At 46.7% G+C, this 21,176-nt stretch overlaps 1 protein-coding gene across 2 annotated transcripts in view; it reads left to right on the forward strand.

Moving 5' to 3' along the window:
* Med27 (mediator complex subunit 27) overlaps window positions 1–21,176 on the forward strand; it is a 181,422-nt gene that overhangs the window by 112,980 nt on the left and 47,266 nt on the right. For both annotated transcript variants that reach the window (XM_038337205.1, XM_038337204.1), the window contains exon 4: window positions 10,984–11,077. In XM_038337205.1, the coding sequence (XP_038193133.1) occupies window positions 10,984–11,077 (94 nt within the window). The remainder of the gene's footprint in view (window positions 1–10,983; window positions 11,078–21,176) is intronic.

The following is a 21,176-nucleotide window of genomic DNA, read 5'->3' on the forward strand; positions in this document are numbered from 1 at the left end:
TTATTTGTTGGTTATCTTTTTCTATCTATGTGATGTTGACATGAAAATGTTTATTTGTGTGTCACCGCCACTGTGTGGATATGTGTATTGCATTTTGGAGCTCATGTGACTTGGACAGTGAGCTTAGAGAGAAGCTGGTTAGCGCTTGGCAGTGGTCTGCGGATGTTCTCATCTGAAGCTGGGAAGTCCCAGAACCCATAGGAAGAAAGGATGGAGTCGAGGATAAGACACAGTAGTGGGGCATGTGCTTAGCCCATACAAGGCCCTAGGTTCCCTCCCCAGCATGGCCAAGGGAGTGAAGGGAGAATAAAGGTGAAGAACCAGACCTGGTGCCTGTTTCTCACCTGCTGGTTGTCTTTAAATGATGTGGGTTTCTGAACAAAGCCACATCCACAGCTAAAGAGTCTAGGGAATTCTGCTAATAGAATGCTGTTTAATTAAGGAACAGAATATAAAGAGTTTCATTTCAATATTAGTCAAGAACACGCACATTGCTGTTACTTTCAGTTAACTTCAATATCCGGGTCGCTGCATATTGTGTTCTAGCGTGTAGAATCTCAGTGTTGTTTTGGTGTTGTGTTTGACTTAGGAAGAACTTTGCACTGTTCTGGAGGAGACTTGAGGGAGAGAGTGTCTGACTAATGAAGAAGTTGTTAGCAGCTTGGGTTGGTGGTTGACCTCTAGGGCCTTAGGCAGTTCCTTGTGCTGCTGTCAATGCTGTCCTTCCTCCAGTGTGAGAGGTCGGCCTGGGTGCTGGGACAGACAGATAGAATGGACAGTCAGAACACTGAGTGACAAAGGCCCAGTGCAGCCGGTTGCTAGTGACATCACAAGTAGGTAGTACTACTCCTGACTGCCTTTCCCTCCTCCTGTCTTAGTAGAGTTCACCAGGACCAAAGGCAAGTCAGAGAGAAAATGGTTTATTTCAAATTACAACTCCCACACTCCATCACTGGAGAAGGTCAGTACTCGAGGCAGGAACTGAAGCACTGAGCCCCCATATGTCAGCCATTGATAGGGAAATACCCTATAGATTTGCCTATAGGCCAGTCTGATGGAGGCATTTTCTCAGTTGAGTTTCCTTGTTCCTAGATGACTCTAGCTTGTGTCAAGTTGACCAAGATCAAACCATAATAACAACCAGAGTGCCTCTCTTTGACCAAACCCGAGGAGAAGATGGAGAGAGAGAAGCCTGGGTGTGGTTCACATGGCATAACCTCAGGGTCCAGCCTCCAGAGGAAACCCCCACCCAGGGCTTTGTATGGAAGCTGAGGAGGGTGGGAGGGTGGGAGTTGTCAAGGACGTGAACAGGAAACTGCTGCTGCCGCCTTTTAGCCATGGAGACAAAACCACCCAGTCCATATGCCCTTGCCATGCTGCCCTGTGAATGAGAAAAAGAAATAAAAAGAAAAGGAAAGGTCATGGCTGCTTCCAAGTCCGGTGGAGAGGAAAGTTTATTGTAGGTATGCGAGAGAGCATAGTCAGAAATAGGGTCATCTGGGGCGGTCCAGAGTGGACATGACCAGGCTGAGCTGGGCCATGTGGGAGAGAGGGCCAGGTGCAGCAGCCAGAAGGTCAAAGGTACAAAAGGGGCAGGTAACCAAAATGTCAGGATTGTATAGGGCAGAGCCTTGGGGGAAAGGGCAGCCCAGCCTCTGGGCTAAAGAGTTCATGGTAGAGGGTAAGGTATACCAGCCATACTTCCTAAAAGGTGGGACTGAGGGCTGCTGAGAGAACCTGGTGGCTAGGTGCGCTTTGATATGTTAAATAGGCACCTTTGCCATTTGTCTGGCTGGGGTTTGAAATTTAACACCTTGCCTCTAGTGGTTGGGGTTAACAAACACTCAGCCCTGCAGGCCTGCAGCCTTTTAGCCAGACCTCAGTGCTCCCCAGCCAGCACTTGCTGTTAACCATAAGGCCAGAAGTCTAGTTGATGTTCAGTGTGGGCCAGCTTCAGCACAGTGCAGTACAGACGGAGTCAAATGAAGACACCCAGCAAAAATCTGGCCCGGAACCTGGCCTGCTTCCTCTAGCCCACCTTGTACTAACTCGTAGCTCGGGATCTTGCCTAAGCAAGCAGTCTGCCTGCCTGCATTCTCTCCTAAGCACCATGCTAAGAAAAGAGTTCTCTCTAGCAGGAATGGAGCAAGATGCTAGAAAGAACGAAGGCCTGGAAGAGTTCCCTGCTCTCAGGCTTTCTCAGGGTGGGGTTTTCAGGCTGCAGTGGACTCGAGGCTTTGCAGTCCACTGTACTCACTTGTGTTGGGGAGGAAGGCAGTATTTTTTATGTCAAGGGAGCAGCTGGCCTTAACTGTGTGACCCAAGCTGAAAGCTTCCGTGTTACATTCTTCCCACAATCCTCGCAGCAGGCTGAAGTAGATGGCCAGGGCTAGAGAGGACTGAGATGAGGGCAGAGGAAGGCTGGATACCCGGTCCCTTCGCTTTCCAAAGCTGTTGTTGTCAGGTGTCAGAGTCTGATGAGAGACTGCTGTGGCAGCAGGCTCAGCGTGGACTTGGCCATTCCTGATGTTCTGTTCCAGTGGCCCAGGCAGCATGAAGCAGAAAGTTTTCCAGATGTGTGGGACGGGTTATGATACATGATGTGAAGGGTGAGTGATTTTCAAGTGGGGACGTCAAAGAAAATTTCACTCAGCGAAGACTTGTGGGGGTTTGGCTTAGGAGGAGCAGTTGGGAATTCGTGAAGCTCTGCCCACCCACCTTTACCCCACTTCTGCCCCTCCTAACCCATTTGCCCCATGTCGCTGCTGTCAGAAGGGACAGCCTCACTGGGCCACACTTGCTGTTGGATGACGCTTTTTGGTTTAGAGCTTTGACTTGTAGAAGAAACAGTTGCAAGAGAAGGTTTGATTCACTCTTGTGATCTTTTTTTGCTTTGATCCAGTCTGATTAAATCTCTCCAGTTTAAATAAAACCAAATGTTTATTGAGCATGTTTTGTGTGGCTACATCCCAGGGGCTAGAGAGGGAGGCTCAGACTCTAGAGTTGTCTGTTGAGTGGAAAGGTAACAGGGCAGCTATCATACAAAAGCGCCCTTGTCCCTGGATTGTTTAGTGGTTTTCTAGAGTGTGCCGACCCACCGGGACAACCAATACTCATTTGCTTGAGGTTTTGTTGTGACAGGACCTACTTTGCACACAGGTGGTGATTTCCAGGAGCGCCACCCTCTCCATTCTCAGGGCAGCAAAATACCGCACAAGCATGCAATCTTACTTTGCATGCAGGCAGCCAGCTGACCTGCCGCAGCTAGTCACCATGCTCACAGTGCTGCCCAAAAGAGCTGGATACAAGCAGGCTAATATGCGCGTGTGGCCAGTCTTAGCTGTGACAGGTGATGCGAAGGGACACGCCTAGAATGGGGTAGGTGTTCGTGGTCTGCCAGGAACGGCCTTCTGCCTCATAGCCATCCAGCACCCAGAGCCCTCTGAGATGAGTGAAGTGACCTCATCACTATTAGCTGCTATTAACAAGTGGGGGGGGGGGTGGAGCCTGCGTGCTTTTGTTGTGTGGGCGTTTCCCTTCCTCTCCTAAGCAGTGGGTTTACAGGGAAAGTAATGAAGTCACTGTTAAGCCGTCTTCTGCCATGGCCACTCTCAAGTCCCTGAGCTCGCTCCGAGCTGGGTGGCCATTTACTGAAGGAACGGTGGAATTCACAGGTGACTGCATTTTGTTACTGTGTATATGAAAACTTCCTCACTGGGTTTAAAAACACGAGGTCCTCACACACCTGAGGGACAGGCTTTAGTGTGTAAGACATCTCTGCTCATAGGCTCTGGCTTCAGCTCACCCCTTAACCTCATCCTGGCCTTGGGCAAGCCACTGAACCTAGTTTTCTCGTTTGTAAAGCAGGAGTTTTGCCCTTGCCTTCTTATTCCCAGAGTTGGGAAAGGGTGAATGGAAGGCCAGAGAGCACTTTGAGGGTAGAATCAGGCTGTTCTGGGGTCACGCTCCGTCACTGAGGAAGGTCAGAGCAGGAACTGAAGCAGAGGCCGTAGAGGAGCGCTGCCTACTGTGCCCATTCCTTGTGGCTTGCTCGGCCTGCTCTCTTCTACAGCTTAGCACCACCCACAGTGACTGGGCCTCCTGCACCAGTCATTAGTTAAGAAAATGCCCTGCGGACTTACCTGTAGGCCAGTCTTAAGTAGGTATTGCTCAGTGAGGTTACTCTTGCCAGATGACTCTGGCTTATATAAAGTGGACATAAAGCTAGCCAGTATAGTCTGCTAAAGGTCTCCTTTCCTAATAGTGTTTGCCTGGTTTAGTTCATAAGATACCCAGGATCCTGCAAGGCTGCTGGACAGACAGCAGCCAGGCTGGCTTCAGTGTGTGCTGGGCCTTTGGACTGGTCAACTTCTGGAGATGGGGTAGTGAGTTCCTTGCTTGCCTGGGTGCTCACCTTCAGGGAACATGTGCACATACTCATGAGCTACAAAATAGAGAGCAGGGTGACCCTCCCCTGGCCACTGTCATTCCTAGGAAGTCACTGCCCCCAGACTTACCAACACTCCCATGTCGGTGTGGAAGTTCACAAGGAAACTTTAAGCTTGTGAGCATCTTTCCTTGGAAGGGTCAACTAGGAGCTATCTACTATCCGTAATGGGATGGTATGGGGAGTGTTCAGAGATGGAGACACCTGAGCAGGCACTCCTGTTTCTGTCTTCAGTACACCGATTCCTGCTTTCCAGCACGCTCTTTAGAAATTACTTTTCATTTCGTGAGAGAACAACCAGACATCCTGCAAGCCACAGTGCCAACATTTTACAAACGTGGGTGTGAGCAAGACTGACCTGCACCTCCAGGCCCCTCCTTCACCATCAGTGGCTGGGTTGTTCCAGCCAGCCTCACTCCCATGCAGGCACCAGACAAGCCCCTGTCTGTCAGAAGCCACACAGACTTATGGACATGGACAGGTGTGGAGGAAAGTCTTCGCATTCACTTCCAGATCTTGCAGATGTGTTGGTGGCCACTCTGGCTTTATCCTCTCTGGAAAAGTAGCTTATTATTAATACATGCATCCATAATTCTGAGGGCGTGGATGGGTGGAGAAAATGAACAGCGTGGATCTTGCACACTATGGGGTAAATGCTATTTAAATTTGGATGGGGCAGCTGGGCATCACACTAACATGAGATCACTGGCTAGGGGCCAGGTTTGTTGTGTTTATGGGCTGGGGTTTTTGTTGTTTTTTTTCCCCCTTTTGAGGAGAGGTCAGACTTAGAGGGCTAAGCCATCTGTCCAGTTTAATATGTTAAGTCTTTAATAACAAACCATTTGCAATGTCTTACCATGTAGAGTAGAAAATGAATATTTTGCAGAGTAGAAAATGAATGTTTTGCAGGAGTGTTATCTTTGGAAACGTCTTCCCCATTCCCTGTTGTTATCATTTTGGTGTTGTTGCCTCGATCTGATAATGCCCATCTTTGTACTACTGTTTTTGCAGAATTAATTAGTTCATTAAAAGTGGCATTTTAAAATTGGCGTGTTGGTACAGTGTGCTTCTTTAGAAGGCTCTTGCTTCTAAGAGGCGTTAAGCTTCTGCAAGAACAGATGCAGGGGTTCTACGGGCAGACATTAAGCCTCAAGACTTGAAAGGGTCTCTGCTGCTTTCTTTGAGGTATGTTTTACAATGAGCTCAGTCTGCCATTGTGCATGACTTTCTATGGCTAATGTAATGACCTCTGCCACGCCTTGCCTCTTCATCTGCTCCAGAGAACTGTACATCTCAATGCATAATGACCTAGCCTGGGTCCATGTGGCAATCTCTAATGTACTATCTGCCCATTCAACGAGTATTTAAGGAACACAGGCAATGTGGCACGGTGCTGGAGAGTGAGTGCATGAAGAGAGCAGCCACGTGACCCTAAAGAATCCACAGGGAGTAGGGCTTTAAAGAAATAGCCCTCACAAATTGTGTAATACAGATGTGGAGAGGTGACAGTGCTGTATGGCGTAGGGTGTATTGATTGATGGCTGGGAACAAGGGCAGGGCCGGGGAAGGCTTTCCTGAAGAAATCAGCCTAAGGAAGAGTGCCCAGGGCTTTGTGGTGGGCCCATCTAAGCACAGTGTTCATTGTGGGAAGATGGTGGCAGCTGAGGCTAGAAGGTAACAATCACTGCACTAAAGGATCTCCTTGGCCTCTGAGGACTTGAGACATAAGTCCCTTCTGAGCTCTGCCTCAGAAAGCAGAGCACACTTTTCGTAGAAGGCATGAGTGGTGTGGCTTTGCCCTGCAGAGCTGGTCACCCATACTCAGGTCACCTCTATGGCCCTGCTGATAGGTTCATGACCTTGTTGCAGACAGAGTTGTTACAAGAGATGGGTGCTGAAAGGAGAGTGGGGGAAGGGATGCTCGCACACTGGTGGAGGGAATGTGAGTGAGTGCCAGGAAATATCAGGGAAGTTCCTCAGAAGGTTAAAAATAGAAGTAGCATGTGACTTAGCAGCCCCACTCTGGCTGTAAGATCAGAACATTGATGAGGCATCTGTGCGCATGCTCACTGCAGTGTTAGTCACAGTAGTCAAGAGCTGGCATCATCAGACGTGTCCGTCAGTGTGTTAGCGGATAAAGAAAACATGGTGTGGCACAATGGATGCTTTAACAAGAAGGAAACCCTGTTAATCTGGAGGAGCTTGGAAGTCGTTGTGTTAAATAAAATAAGCCAGGCACAGACAGATGAAATATTACAAGGTGTCATTCATGTGTCAAACCTGAAAGAGTTTGATTCATAAGGAAGACAGTAAAATGGTGGTTTCCAAGGGCTTGGAATGGAGGGTCAGCTAGGGGAGATGTTATCTAAAGGATACAGTCTTAGGAACGAATTCAAAAACTCCATTATAGAGCATAGCAGCTAGAGTTAGTGATAGTTCATCACATTCTTAAAATTTTTCTGACCTCAAAAGTGTGATGTGTGAGATAAGGCATGTGTTCAGTAGCTTGATAATAGATTCCATAATGTGTGCTTATTTCAGAACACACACACACAGGGTAGATGCGCACAATATTTAATTTGTCAGTTGAAAAAGAAAGAAACTCGCCTAGCAGTTATGGAAGATTGGCTCTGAGGCCCACACAGCTGTTAGGTGCCATCCACACTGCTGTAGCTGTGCTCCTTTCAGGAGAGGCCCGTAACTGATAGACGCGGGCAGGCGGGCGGGATACCTTCTCCATGAAAACATCTCTCCTGAGAAACAATTCCCATTCAGAAGGTAGCAAAGAAACCAGAGTCCTTAATTCTGGAAGGGTCTAGACACAGGTACTGCAATCGGGGTCCACAGATAGACTCGAAGAACTGGCAGCTGCCATGCAGGCATCAATTTTGGTTTGCAGTGCCTTCTCCTAGGGCTCCAGGACCCAACAACAGACTGAAAAGTGCCTTTGAAGGAATTTGGAGGACCCAACAGTCTTACATATTTCCAAAGGCCTTTAGCTTTTGGAAGAAATATCTGAGTAACTTTCTGCCATGCTGATGGGGTGTGGCTACATGGAGATGCTGGCCATCCTATGGAACAAGAACTGCCTTGTGAGGTGCTATGAGCTGTGGACCACTTCTTGGAAAAGCTGTTAATGGGTTGCTGGGTGAGAGGACTTCGGGGGCCCCAGTGTCATCAGTTTCCCTATGAAGGCCATTTAAAGAAACAGGAAAACAAGACTTAGGGCCCAGGCCTGAGTGTGCATCTAGGGGTGGGGTGGGGAGGATGCTTTCTACTGCCTGTTGTGGCAGAGACACTAAGCACTGAGTCTGCAGTCCAGTCCCAGGGTGCCATTGGGGACCTGGAGGGGAGTTCTGTTTGTTCTGCACAAGTTTATCTCAGAAACCACCAAGTGCCTGGTCTTCATTAGGTACAGGGCCGAGAAACGGGACACACTAGTTGCTTAAAAGTTCACTTTTTGCCTGAAAATATAAAGATTCACACCTTGATCTGAACCAGTGTTTCTAGAATTTTGTATTTCCAGGCGAGTTCTTACACCGTGTTCGAGTAAAGGAGAACCCAGCAGCTTCTCCATTTTTTTAAAGCCTCCTGTAATGTAAATAGGAACAGCAGTCCTTCCAAGTTATTACCCTGTTAACAGGTTGACAGATATGTGCAAATTGTGACTCACTGCTCAATTTGGCTCCAAATTAATGTCTTTCCGCGGGGCAGCGTCTGCTCAAGTGTGGACTTGTCACCACTGTGGTGTGGCTGCTTGTTTGCCTGCACTCAAAAGGTAAAAATTAAAGTAATTTGATACTGCCACAAAGCAGAGTGTGACATATGGTGGCAGTGTGGGAGGAGAGCAAGCCGTTCCTACCTGTCCTTAGCCCTGCTCTAGAAGCAGCGAGCCGACAATGCGCTCTGCGAGCTCCATGCAGGCAAGCAGCGCCCGCTGTCTTGGGAGGCAGCGTTCTGGAAGCACTGCCAAAGACCACCCCACACACACACATACCGGGCCCACCCTCAGCAGAAAGCAAACCTTTTTTGCCTCCAGACTTTTAATATGGTGTGGCAAGCCTCCCTGGTTTCTGTCAACTTACTCGTGGCTCATTTGTATCTCTAAGGCTGGGTCTATTTAAAAGTGAAGTGTTTTGATTTCTGCGTCTAAAATCTAGACACTGTTTTCCTCAGCTAAAGGTGCGGCTGACTTTCTTTGGTCTCTTTTTGGCAAATGCATAATGTCACCTGTAACAAAGGAATCTGCATCTCCTTTATGTTAGGCATGCGAAGAAAAACAGTCTCCTTAAAATTCATTTCTGCTCAATGGAATTTTCAGATGAGTTTGCTGAGCCTTATCTAAGATCACAGGCAGGCGGACGGGCAGGCAGGCAGGAGGAAACCACAGAAAGCCCACCCTAGGCCTCTTAGCTTTCCTGTGCAGCCGAAATACCTTTCCTAGGAACTGTCTTTCTTCTACCACTACCTTCCCTTCCAAATAAAGGTCCCCATTGTCAGTAGGGTCCAGAAATGGCCAGGGATGCTTACTATTTGCCCACTGCAACTCTGGATGCTACAAAACAAATCTGGACCAGGTGGCTGGTTTGGAATTCTAGGAACATGCAAGGTGAGGTTGGCTCCAACTTTGTGTGTGGCCCAGGATCATCACATAACCACTGTTCAGGAATCTGATGTTCCAGGTGGTCTGTTGAAGGTTTCAAGGTGAAAGATAACAAGGCGGAGCAGGTTATGATGTGTCTTTGGGCTGAACTTGTGCATATGCATTGAGCTCCCTTCCAGAGCTATGATGGCTATTGATTGAGGACCGCGCAGAAGACCCTGCCTGCCCCTCACATTAGCATATACTTAGCAGTGACCTCCATTCACACAGGACAGAGGCTGTTTGCTTCCGCTGAGTCTGGAGAAATGGGTTGAAACCACACATAGATTCGAAGTGTTCGAAGATAAGCATTGCCAGTGCCCGAGTTGGCACGGCTTTGTCATGCATCTTCTGCTTATCCAGCAGACACCAGGCAGGGCCACGCTGATGCCTTCCTCCCTCCTAGTCACCTCTGCAGGAGCATTCATGCTTAGATGCCAGGATGTCCTATGAGGCTGTGAGTCAGGGGATGGCAGAAGACCGCAGTGTTTCTTAGTCACTCAGGAATGACATTTCCAAAACTGCCACATCCTAATAGGGTGGGGCCTTGCCTTCAAGAAATGCCTGGACCAGGACAGGCTCTAGAAACTAAGGGAAACCCTGTCTCGAAAAACCAAAAAAAAAAAGAAATGCCTGGAGCGAGTTCAACTTTTAATGGCGGGCCACACATGATGCTCCTCTTGAGGGAAAGCCGCCGGTGTGGCACCACAGAATCGGTGGGCTCCTTGAGGACTATCAGAAGCCCTGCTGCCACCTCTTGCGGGAGCACCGCAGACAACAGGCCCTCCTCTCTTTGCCTCTGCTCCCCCTGCCCACGGCCCTCGTTAGTAGTTACCAGGCCTTCTGCAGTCCCTCCCGTCCTCCTTCCACAAGAAACCTGACACATTGATTCTGAGAGCTGCTTTCTGACTTCATTAACAGAACGGTGGTGCTCACGGTCTAACAGATGATGTCCTGTGTGCTGTCTCTCCTGAGCCCCAGGTATCTAGCTGAAACTCTGTATCCTGTGGACAAGGAGCTTCCCTCTGCTTTTCCCGGGAAAGTATGCCTAGTGTGTCCCTGGTGTAATGAGCATGGAATTTAATTTGCTACATCTAGTAGCAACCCATCCCAAGACCCCTTAATGGGAAGTTTGGGGTCTTGGCTGGTGAATTGTGCACATCCTTTGTGTCAGTGTGGCTGGATAGTGAGCTGGCATGGTTTCCTATGTAGGAAGCAGAGCCAGCTCTGTGTGTACTGTGGGCCGGCATGTTCCACTGAGCCTCCACTGCAGGGCAGGAGGACTCTTGGGACCACCCGCCAGCACACTTGTTATCTGTGAGTCCTTAATAAGTACCCGGCACCATGCCAATGCTTAGTGCCAGTGGTCCCGGCGAGCATTAAACCCTGGGAGATGGGAGGCCAGTGGAGAGGTGAAAATGGAACTTCTAGCTCGCCTGATATATTTGACTGTTACTAAGAAAGGTTTTAGAGTCGTGGAATTTAGAAATAAAGTTAGGAATAAAGTGGTAATAGGGACATAGAAAGCTGAGCAAATAAAAGCCACACAGAAATCTAAGAAAACTGAAAACGGAGCGAGCTATCAGGACCGACTAAAGAAGACATGGCTGAAGCACAGGGCTGTACTTACACTGGAGGCCTGTAGAGGGCACATACATGTCCCAGTGGAGAGTAAGCTGCTTTCAGGGTACTTTATATAATCACTTCAAACAGAGCCCCTTTGCAAAGGGTTGTGGGAGGAAAAAAGAGGTTTTCATAAGGGCCTTATAATCTTGTCTTCTTCAAAAGGCATCACAACAACTAAAAGTTGGGTACTGGGTGTGAAGGAAGTCTTCACACCGGTGGATTCCCAGCAGGACTCTGATTCATACTTATGTACTTCCTCCACACCCAGGTACGTCGATGATGTGATCAGCCGCATTGACAGGATGTTTCCAGAAATGTCCATTCATTTGTCCAGACCCAATGGCACCTCGGCAATGCTTCTGGTAAGATCTGCTTGCCTGTGTGTGGGGACGTGTGGAGGGAAAACCTGTCTGAAGCTCCACTCCCTGTGGAGGCTGAGGAGATGACTCAGTATAGTGCCAGAAGCTGTGTATGGTAGCATGCACTGCGGGCCTAGTACTGGAGGAGAGAAGCAGGAAGGGCCTGCAGCGAGCTAGCACGGTGGCACAGCTGAGTTGGTGAGCGAGCACTAGGTTCAGTGACAGGCCTTGTCTGAAAAAAGTAAGGTGGAGAGTGACATCTGACACCCACCTGGCCTGCACACATGCGCCCGGACACAGATACACACACATGATTCTTTGTTACAGAAGCTCTAGACACTGGAAATGAAATCCCAGTTGAGTAGCAAGGAGCATGCTTTCTTTCTTGGCATCCTTTAGGGCAGTGGTTCTTAACCTCCCTAATGCTTCAACCCTTTAATATGATTCTTCATGTTGTGGTGACCCCCAACCATAAAATTACTTTCATTGCTATTTGTTACGAATCATAAGGTAAATATCTGTGTTTTCTGATGGCCTCTGGTGACCCCTGCGAAATGGTCATTAGACCCCCAAAGAGGTCTCGACCCACCGGGTAAGAACCACTGCTTTAGGATAAACACTCTGCACTCTGAAACCTTGCTTTTGAGCAAATTGCAGCCCTGGTGAAAGTTACCAAGAGCAGGAAGGCACCATAAGCTATTTGGCCTGAAGCCAGGTCGTGTAAAAACCTCCCCAGCAGTGTTGGGGTAAATTTTCTATTTTCCCTAAGAGATTAGACTGAGTCGTTCTCAGCTGTTCTATCCTGCTAAAGAGAATGAACATGTTGCCTCAGGACTTTGTGGGCTATGAAAGTCATTTACCACCCTCACAGTTTAGGGAAAAGCATCTGAACCTTTGTCACCAACGATTTTTGAGTCTGTTGTTCCTTTTGGGTTTGCACTGAGAATTCTGAGCTTATAGTCAACTAGTGTTTGTATTTTCATAAATTGCCCAAAGCCGGTGTGCTCTGGAGGCTAGGGATGTGCTGTGGAGTTCATGAGAGGGGTTCTGATGTCTGTGTGTGATGGGTGCCTCCTGGGACACATGTTTTATGGCAGCATGTTGTACAAAGAATGGACTCTGCCAGGCGGTGGTGGCGCACGCCCTTAATCCTAACACTCAGGAGGCAGAGGCAGGCGGATCTCTGTGAGTTTGAGTCTAGCCTGGTCTACAGAGTGAGTTCCAGGACAGCTAGTGCTGTTACACAGAGACCCTGTTTCCAAAAAAAAAAAAAAAAAAAAAGATGGGCTTTGGTGGGTTCTGGGGAGGCAAGGCTCTGCATGTAGTCTTGCTGCCTTGAATTCCGTGTGAATCCCACCCCCACCCCCGCTATGGCATCTTCCCATGTATAGATCACCAGTCACCCAGGTGAGCCATTCTTCACTCAGCCCCTTCATCTCAGAAAAGCTGGTTGTGTGCACATGTTTATCTTTGCCCAGTGAATGGAAAGTATGTGAGCTTTCTAAGTTTGCAATATTTCATTTGTAAATGTAATGTGTAGTGTAATACATAATTTCTGAAGTCCACTTAACAGTTTTCTCCTTGATATGCTGGGATTATTTCCAGCTTTGTATTTTATATAACACACACACAGTCGTAAGCCCCAGTCTAAGTCCTAGTTCCACCAATTCCATTGACGTTAGAGGTCTCCTGTTTCTGCCATGTGACTCAAGAGCAGGTTCTTGGCTGGCTTGTGCATCTGCATAGGAAACAGTCACTGACCCAGTCAGTCCATTGACAAAAGGCATGATTGGGTGAACCCATTTTGGTGTTCTTACTCTCTAGACGATCACTTCCAGGCAGTCCAAAATTTGGGATTCCACAACTTTAGTTGGTAGCCTCTCCACTATGTAGAAAGCGTGTGGGAAAGAGGGCAACTTGATACTCTCTGAGGCTTCTGTCCTAGGCAGCTAGGGTCTATTTGGCTCATCCAAAGCCAAAGTAGTTTTTCATTGTTGGTCTGGAAGCACCAGGACTTCAGGCCCCTCAGAAAACGGAGCCACATTCAACCTGGGAAACACACTGTACATGTGTTCCCCATGTACATGGTAACACTTCTGGGTAGCACATGTGTGCAGGATATGATGAAGCTGGGAGCAAGTAGTACCTAGTGAACACTAACTGAATGCCAGAAGGATAGAAAAGCCTGGTTGACCTCAGTGGGTGTGCCTTGGTTCACGGGCTACCCGCTCCTTGTAGGGGATTGAACTGGCTTAATCCTGATCAGCCAGCCAGTTGCTGGTGAAGTCTCCCCAGTGTCTTTGTGCGCCTTGGGCATCACCTGTGGCCTGTACATTCCAAAGCGTAGTTAATGTGCCATCTAAATTCTCAGCTCCCTGGGAGTTGTCCTGCTGCCGTGTGAGTTAGTGGCTTGTGGTATAATGAGAGCTGTTTCTGTTCTCTGAAGGGATGAGCTCAGTCATCCAAAAATAAATCTAGCTGTGTTGATATTTAGTTTCAGCTAATCTACCGCCTAACATCCCATTATTAATTTTCCTCCAACAGTCAAAATATTGTAAGAGCTTAACTGAGTCAGACTGAAGCAAGCTGCTGGCTTCTCACATCACTTAAGACATTATCATCTCCAGCGTTTGACTGATCAACTAGGTATAAAACATAAGAAAATGGAGCTTGCACTGGGATGTTTGAAATATACCCTAGTAGTTTATAACCTTTATTTAGATGTTAATTTGATTTACAAAACCTTAGGTTTTGTGTCCACATCTCTCCAAAACTACTCATTAGCCCTCCTGCCTCAATGATGCTGCCTTCCTTAAACCACGGGGCACGTTATCCCATCTCACTGCCTGGTTGGCGGAGTCCTCGGGAAGCTCACTAGCAACTGAACTGCCGCTCTGCTGCCACTTGGATTTCTTCACTGAGTTCAGTAGATTTCATACCTGAGTGGTCCTCAGAATCAATGGGTAATTTCCCACGATGCATATTCCTTTCAGGCTGCTCAGAAATCCTGAGTTGGTTGCTCTAGGCAGAACCCTAACTCTCCATTCCATGTTACCCCAAGAGCAGCTGGAGCTGTGGAGTACATTTTGAGAAATACATTAAACTCCTAGAGAGGCGACAACCCGCCCACATCACCATGAGAACCACTGCCCTGCACCCAGCAGCTCTGACCCTACAAATGGATCTAAGAGAAACTTCCAGGGTAGCTTGTAAAAAAAAAAAAAAAAAGCAACCGTCAGAGTTCCCTGGAAGCCCAGCCCTTTGGCCCTTTGGTGCATCCCTGCCCTGGTGTCAGATTGATACATGAGCTGTGCTGCAGAAGCGATTCCTACCATTCGAAGGGGACAGACCTGAGAGTTGGAGTCCTCACACTTCCAGGGTTCCATTGCAGTGTAGAAAGTAGGAGGGGAGCCAGCCACTGCTGCCTTATGTCTGTTAACAAGGTTAAGGGGCAGAAGTGGACTGGGAACGTGGGAAAGAGTGGTGCCGGGGGGGGGGGGGGGGGGGAGTGGACAATGTGCTGGGAACTAAGACCAGACCCACCCAGGTGTAGTAAAGCAAGGTCCAAGGGAGGCAACTCAGGTAAAGAGATTCATCAGGGGATGACTGGAGTACAGGAGGCCGGGAAGAGACGGATGACGGGAACCACCCGAGTCCAGAGGCCAGGCTTATTAGCCTCTCAGGCTGGGATAGGGCTCAGAAGGTTATAAAGGTTTTTGTTGTTGTTGTTGTTGTTGTTGTTGTTGTTTTTAAAAAAGATTTATTATACACACAGCGTTCTGCCTGCTGGGCCAGAAGAGGGCACTAGATCTCATTACAGATGGTTGTGAGCCACCTCAAATTTGCCAGGAATTGAACTTAGAATCTCTAGAAGAACAGTCAGTTCTCTTAATCACTGAACCGTCTCTCCAGCCTTGCCAAAAATATATTTTTTTTTCGTGAATAGTTGTTGGTGTTTTTTTTTTTTGGTTGTAAAGTTTTTGTAATTTGGTTTTATCCCAATCTTTGATTGATGACGTGCTATTGCTGATCTACGTATGATCCTTTCATATCTATTTAATAATATTGAGGTGCTTAGTGCTTGCTGTTCTTCAAAAGGATGAGAGGTCTGTGCCTAACACTCACATTGGGGAGCTCACAACCACTTGTAGCTCCAGCTCCAGGGCCTCCAGCACCATCTTCTGGTCTCCTCTGGTACCTGCACTCATGTGCACAGATCCAGACACACATACACGTAGATAAATTTTTTTAATGTTTTAAAATCTTTAGTAATATAAACCCTGCCACCGCTGACATATAATCTGCAGCACGTGTCAGTTCTCCCTCCCTTGCTCATCATTCCTCAAGGGGTTTTATTTGTATTACTAAGTATAATTTTTCATTTTCCCATTTTTAATTCAGTGTACTTGGAAGCTATTATATATTGTCTTTAAGGACTAATTTTTCTTTTTTCTTTTTCTTTTTTTTGGGGAGAAGGGGTGGGGAGTTGAGACAAGGTTTCTCTGTAGCTTTGGTGCCTGCCTGTCCTGGAACTAGCTCTTGTGGACCAGGCTGGCCTCGAACTCACAGAGATCCACCTGTCTCTGCCTCCCGAGTGGTGGGATTAAAGGCATGCACCACCACCTCCCAGCTAAGGACTACTTTTTCACTCAGCCTTTTTTGTTTAGTACATTTTATTCAAATTGTTGGTTTATTCATTTTCTGATAGGAAATATTCTGTTATTTTTCTATTAGTGGTCATTTGATTTGTTTCTGATTTATTTTTTTTTATAAACAATTCAGCTCAGAGCATTCTTGGCCCTTGTTTTGGGTCCTGATGGCCTAAAGGATTACCTTGTTTCCTCTCGCCTGGTGTCTGCTCTGCTTCTCACCGTGGACTGGCTTGCTGTAGCAGAGTATTTGTTTTTTGTTTTAAATCATTTTTGTTATAATATAATTACATCATTTCTGTTTTCCCTTCTTCCCTCCAAACTCTCCAATATACGACCAATCCCCTGTTCTCTTTCAACTCCATGACCTCTTTAATTATTGTGAGGTGTGTGTGTGTGTGTGTGTGTGTGTGTGTGTGTGTGTGTGTGTGTGTGTTTATTCCTAAGTATGTAAAGAAGCCTGCTCAGACTGTATAATATTACTTGTATGTATATTAGGGCAGGGGTTCTTATTGCCTCCCAAGGGGTGTGTGACAGTGCCTGGCAGTATTTTTAAGATGATTTTATGCTGGCATCTGAGTGGGTAGAAGCCAGAGATTCTGCTACGTGTGCTCTCCTGCACTGAGCAGGCACAGCCCACCTAACTCAAGGTGGAGGTTGGGCAGCCTGGCTCAGACACACATCGCCGATGTGTTTTCCAGACAGTTGCATTAATTTGTACCCGCCAGCAGCTCAGAATATCGGATTTTCCCAGAACACTAAAGGCTGAGGCCTTAGTTTTTACTGTCCATCAGACACTCTTGAAGGCCACCCCTGCCATATTTCTGTGCTGCACCAGCAGTGGTTGCTGGAGCCATCAAAACCTGAGTTTGAGCACATTTGTTACCGCATCGAATATTATGGGAGTTCTTTGTTAATGCTTTAATCACTAAGATCCCATTTACAAGCCTTGTACGAAGAAATAGTCTTTGTATTTCTCTTGTGTGTCTGTATTTTTAGTGTGTGGGAAGTATGCATATGTGCACCTGTAGAAACCAGAGGTGACATTGAGTGTCTTCCCTGATTACATCTCTACTTTATTTGAGGCAGGATCTTACTATGCATCCCTGGCTAGCCTCCAGCTCACAGAGCTCTGCCTGCCTCTGCCTTCTGGGAGCTGGAATTAAAGGTGCACAGTACCACGCTCAGGTTCTGCCTTATTTTTAAAACAGGTTCTCTGAGTGAGTCTGGAGCCAGACTTCCTGGCCAGCAAGCCCTCAATCCAACTGTTCCCACCACCCAGTGCTGGGATTGTAGGTGCACACTGCCTCACCTAGATACAGGTGTTGGGATCCGAACTTAAGTCTCTGTGGTTGTGCAGCAAACACTTTACACAATATGCCATCTCCCCAGTTGTTTTGCTCCACTTTTACAGAAAGACAGTTTCAACTCGGGCCCTAAAGATGTTTGCTTCTAAAACTTCATTCTTTCAGGCAGTCATTCCCAAATTGTGATCTGAGGGCAGGAAGCTGCAGAGCCCTCCCCTGGGGCCATGAGGTCAAACTGCTTCTAAGGAAGATGGAGGTCTTCCTCTCTTCCTGCTCCTCACTGATCCACATGTCCACAGTGGAGTTCTTCAGGCTCCTAATGCTGGGGCACATTGGCATGCCAAGCTCTCAGGACCATGTGCTGTTGTCCTTCAGACTGGCCTCCGTTCGTTCTCTATTGCAGTAAGGACTGATAGCTCCATCCCATAGATGCAACAGCTTTTGGAGATCCTCAGCCATTTTCAGTAGAAAGAGGTCCTGGGGCCGAATGATGAGAACTGCTGCTTTGAGAAGAAAGGCTGAGTGCTGTGCTGTGTCACTACCAAGGAGACTGCCACCAGAGCATTGCTGAAGGCCAGGAGTTTGAGATCAGACTGCAGAAGATGGGAAGACCACAAGATCTTAATAAGAGTATCAAATAATAGACCAGACTGATCTCATGACTAGAAATTTATCAGTGACTGAGCCCTTGATGTGAAATAAAACCACGAGAACTTGGGACATTCTTCCAGTTAATTCTGTAGCCAGGAGATGGACAGAGAAAGGGAGATGGCTGGGGGACTGACCAGCACTGGCAAAGGACAGCAGAAATATGATATGTGAAGTTTGCTTAAATATCCCTCAACCACCAAAAATGAAAAAAGATGAGTAGACGAAGAACTTTTGTTCATTTTGATCATTTTTTTCTTAAACAATCTCTCTTTACTCATAAAATATTACAGGTGACTGTGCACACCCAATCTCTTCAAATGTCTGCCACAGAGTATAGAAACCATGAACACAGAAGCCACAAAGCTCACCACAAATATAGCCAGAATGCCCACACTCAGGTGCTTTTTATCAGTTGGCAAGTAGGAAAAGCAAACGATTCCACTGAGCTATTGTCTATGTGTCCCTGTCCCCTTTTCCACTGTGGAAACTGGCCTTCGCAATGAAACATACTATACTGCATCTAAGAAAGTTCTAGAGCAATGTTTACTAGAAGGGAAGAGACGGCATTGGCAGGGAAGGATGAGAAACTCTTCACGATGAAGAATCATCTAAATTCTGCACTTGTCAATTTTAGAGAATTGTGCACATTGCAATTATGGGCAAATTTTATCTAAATGGTTTTTTAATGACCATTGACTTCTACTTAGCTGGGCTGCCTAAAGGTCTAGGGAAGGTGTGTGCTATGTTTTCAAGTGTATCAGGCACAAGTTGGAGCAGCAGGTTGTGGACAAATAAATGGGTGGGTGCACATGATAAGCCTAACAATGTTGTGGAACCTAGGTCACAGGTATAGGGGAGTTTATTCTATAATTCTTTCAATGTTTTTGATGTTTGAAAATTTCATACTAAAATACTGCTGAGATAAACCTCCCCTAGCCTCTAAGAAAACAGATACCACAGAGCAGAAGACCAGAACACTGCCCTCAAAACTGGCTTTAGTATCCTCAACAAGCATTCAGTAAGATGAACAAAGAAACCCTTCAAGCATAAAGAACTGAACACTGACTATACTCAGGGAAATGAGAACATTATCACAGAAATGTTAAGTCTGAATTCAGAGGTACAAATAAAATTATATTCAAGTAAAATTTAATAACAAGCCCCAGGGAAAGGCAGACAGCCGAGAGAATAAAGAGAAGGTGACCAAAGGAGTTGGAAAAATGACTGGGATGGAGCAGGGGCTAAGAGACCATGTATGAATCATTACACATGCATTTGTCAGAGTTGTGGGGAGACCATCATGGGATAGAACCAGTGTGTGAAGCTAAGAAAATCCAGAAAGTAAAGCCTAGGTCTGATTCTAAGCACTAATAGGGGCCACAGGGAACTTGTCTTAGTTTACTAGAAACTACCAAGTCAATCTACTCCAGGAGTCATGCTGCAAAGATAAATATCTCAGGACTTCCGAGCAAGAACTCAAGTAACTTAACAGCCCCAAACAGTCAACTGCATTACATTGCTGGAAACAGCAAAGGGCTCAAGAGGCCGCGCAGCAGTTAGGGTGCTTTCTGCTCCTACAGGGTCTGACCTCTCTGATCTCTGCAGCACCTGCACATGCACACACACGCATCTTCACATGTGCATGCTCACACATACACATGTGCACTCATGTAGATACACATGTACATAATTCAGAATAATAAAAATGAATCTTAAAAAGAAAACCAACAAGGGCTGGCCCATCAATTGAGAATGCTTGCTGCTCTTGTAGAGGACTTAAGTTCAGTTCCCAGAACCCATGTCGAAGAGCTTACGATCACACATAAATCCAGCTTCAATTCCAGCACCACCTTCTGACCTCCCGTTTGCATGTAGCGCACATAAATGAGTGCAGATAAAAAACGCAAGACAACAGTTTTCAAAGAAGAGTCAAGGACACATGTGTTCTTTCAAGCATCGAGGCCAAAGAGAGCGCATTTGACTGCTTCAGGATTCTGCACCTGTGAGCCTGTCTGGAGCATCTGTTGGAGGCTGAGCTTCCCCAGCCAAGAGAAAGTAGACTGATTAGCCCAGGGCATGCTGAGCAAGAAACAAGCAAAGTGGTCATGAGGGCAGAGAGAGAACCTATAAGCATTGTGTTCAGTCTCACAGTGAGGGGTCCAAAAAGATGCAGATGAAATAAGTGTACTGATTTTTGTGTGTGCAATCAGTGGAATCAAGGATACTGTTAGATACTAAGAAACAAACGGCAAATTATGTCTTTCCAGTTCAGTGTTTTTATGAGATTCCTGAGTGTACAAGAGAGTGGGTTTCTACTTCTTGTGCCTTTTCTTGGGCTCTTTTTCTTCTGATTGCTTGTTTTCTCCAGCTTTGGTGTGATGACTTTTGTTTTATTATATTGTATCTTAATCTCTTAGAAGCCTGTTTGTTTTCTAATGGGAGACACTAAGGGAGTAGCTCTGGATGGAAGGGGAGGAGAGGAGGAACTGGGAAGAGTAGAGTGAGGGAAACCATAATCGGGATATATTATGTGAGAAAAAGTCTGTTTTCAATAAAAGGGGGGAAAAGCTAAAGCGACGCGTGAGGAAATGGGGTCTGAAGGCTTTAGCATGCAGAAACACAAAGGTGCGCGTGAGAACTACAGAGCTAATAAGAAAATAAAGGGAGACGGCTTAGTGGTAGAGCACTTTCCCAGCATGAATGACGTCCTGGTTCCATCACCAACATCAAAGGAAAAGAAAAATCGGCATGTTACTTACATGCCATCCTAGCATTCAGGAGGAGGCAGGGGAATCTGAGCTATCTATGAGATATTGTCACAAAGCAGAGATAAAGGAGGGAAATCGGGAGGGAGTACCCGGAAACACTAAACATGTGAATTAGTACACATGTTAACAGGCTCTTCCAAAGTGCCACTGAAGCTCATGGGGAAAAAAGAAGTACGCATAAAAGAATAGGAACAACTAAAAAGGGGAGGTGCTGGGAGAGCAAGGCCTGTGTTCCTGAAAGTACACGTAGAAGTCTTAAAACACTCTAGGAGTCAAAAAGTATGGCCCTGGCTTACAGGTAGACAACCAGAAGACTGAAATAGACCAAGGCTGGTGTGGAAACCAAGCAAATGGTACCGGCAACATCTCTAGTCAGTGGACCACAGTCACAGAAAGGAAAGTAACTTCATATAACCAAAAAAAAAAAAAAAAAAGGTCTTAGCAAACCAAGACATCTGGGGAATGTATGTAGCAAGTGTGTCCTAAGTGCAGAGATAATGTCTTTGAAATCATTTTGCTAATTTTAAAAACAAAGTAGAAAATATTAAAAATGGGATCTAAAATGCAGAGACCATTAACACACCCAGTATTTAAATAGATAAAAAGATGTCCAACCTCATCCCCAGAGAGATGCAGATTAAAACTACATTGAGGGCTGTCTTTTCTGCTAGATTAGCAGAACTGAACAAGCCTCCCCTGCGGTCTGTGGAGGCAAGGGAACAGGCCT

Source organism: Arvicola amphibius, chromosome 7 (assembly GCF_903992535.2).
Source record: "Arvicola amphibius chromosome 7, mArvAmp1.2, whole genome shotgun sequence".
Lineage (NCBI taxonomy): Eukaryota > Metazoa > Chordata > Mammalia > Rodentia > Cricetidae > Arvicola > Arvicola amphibius.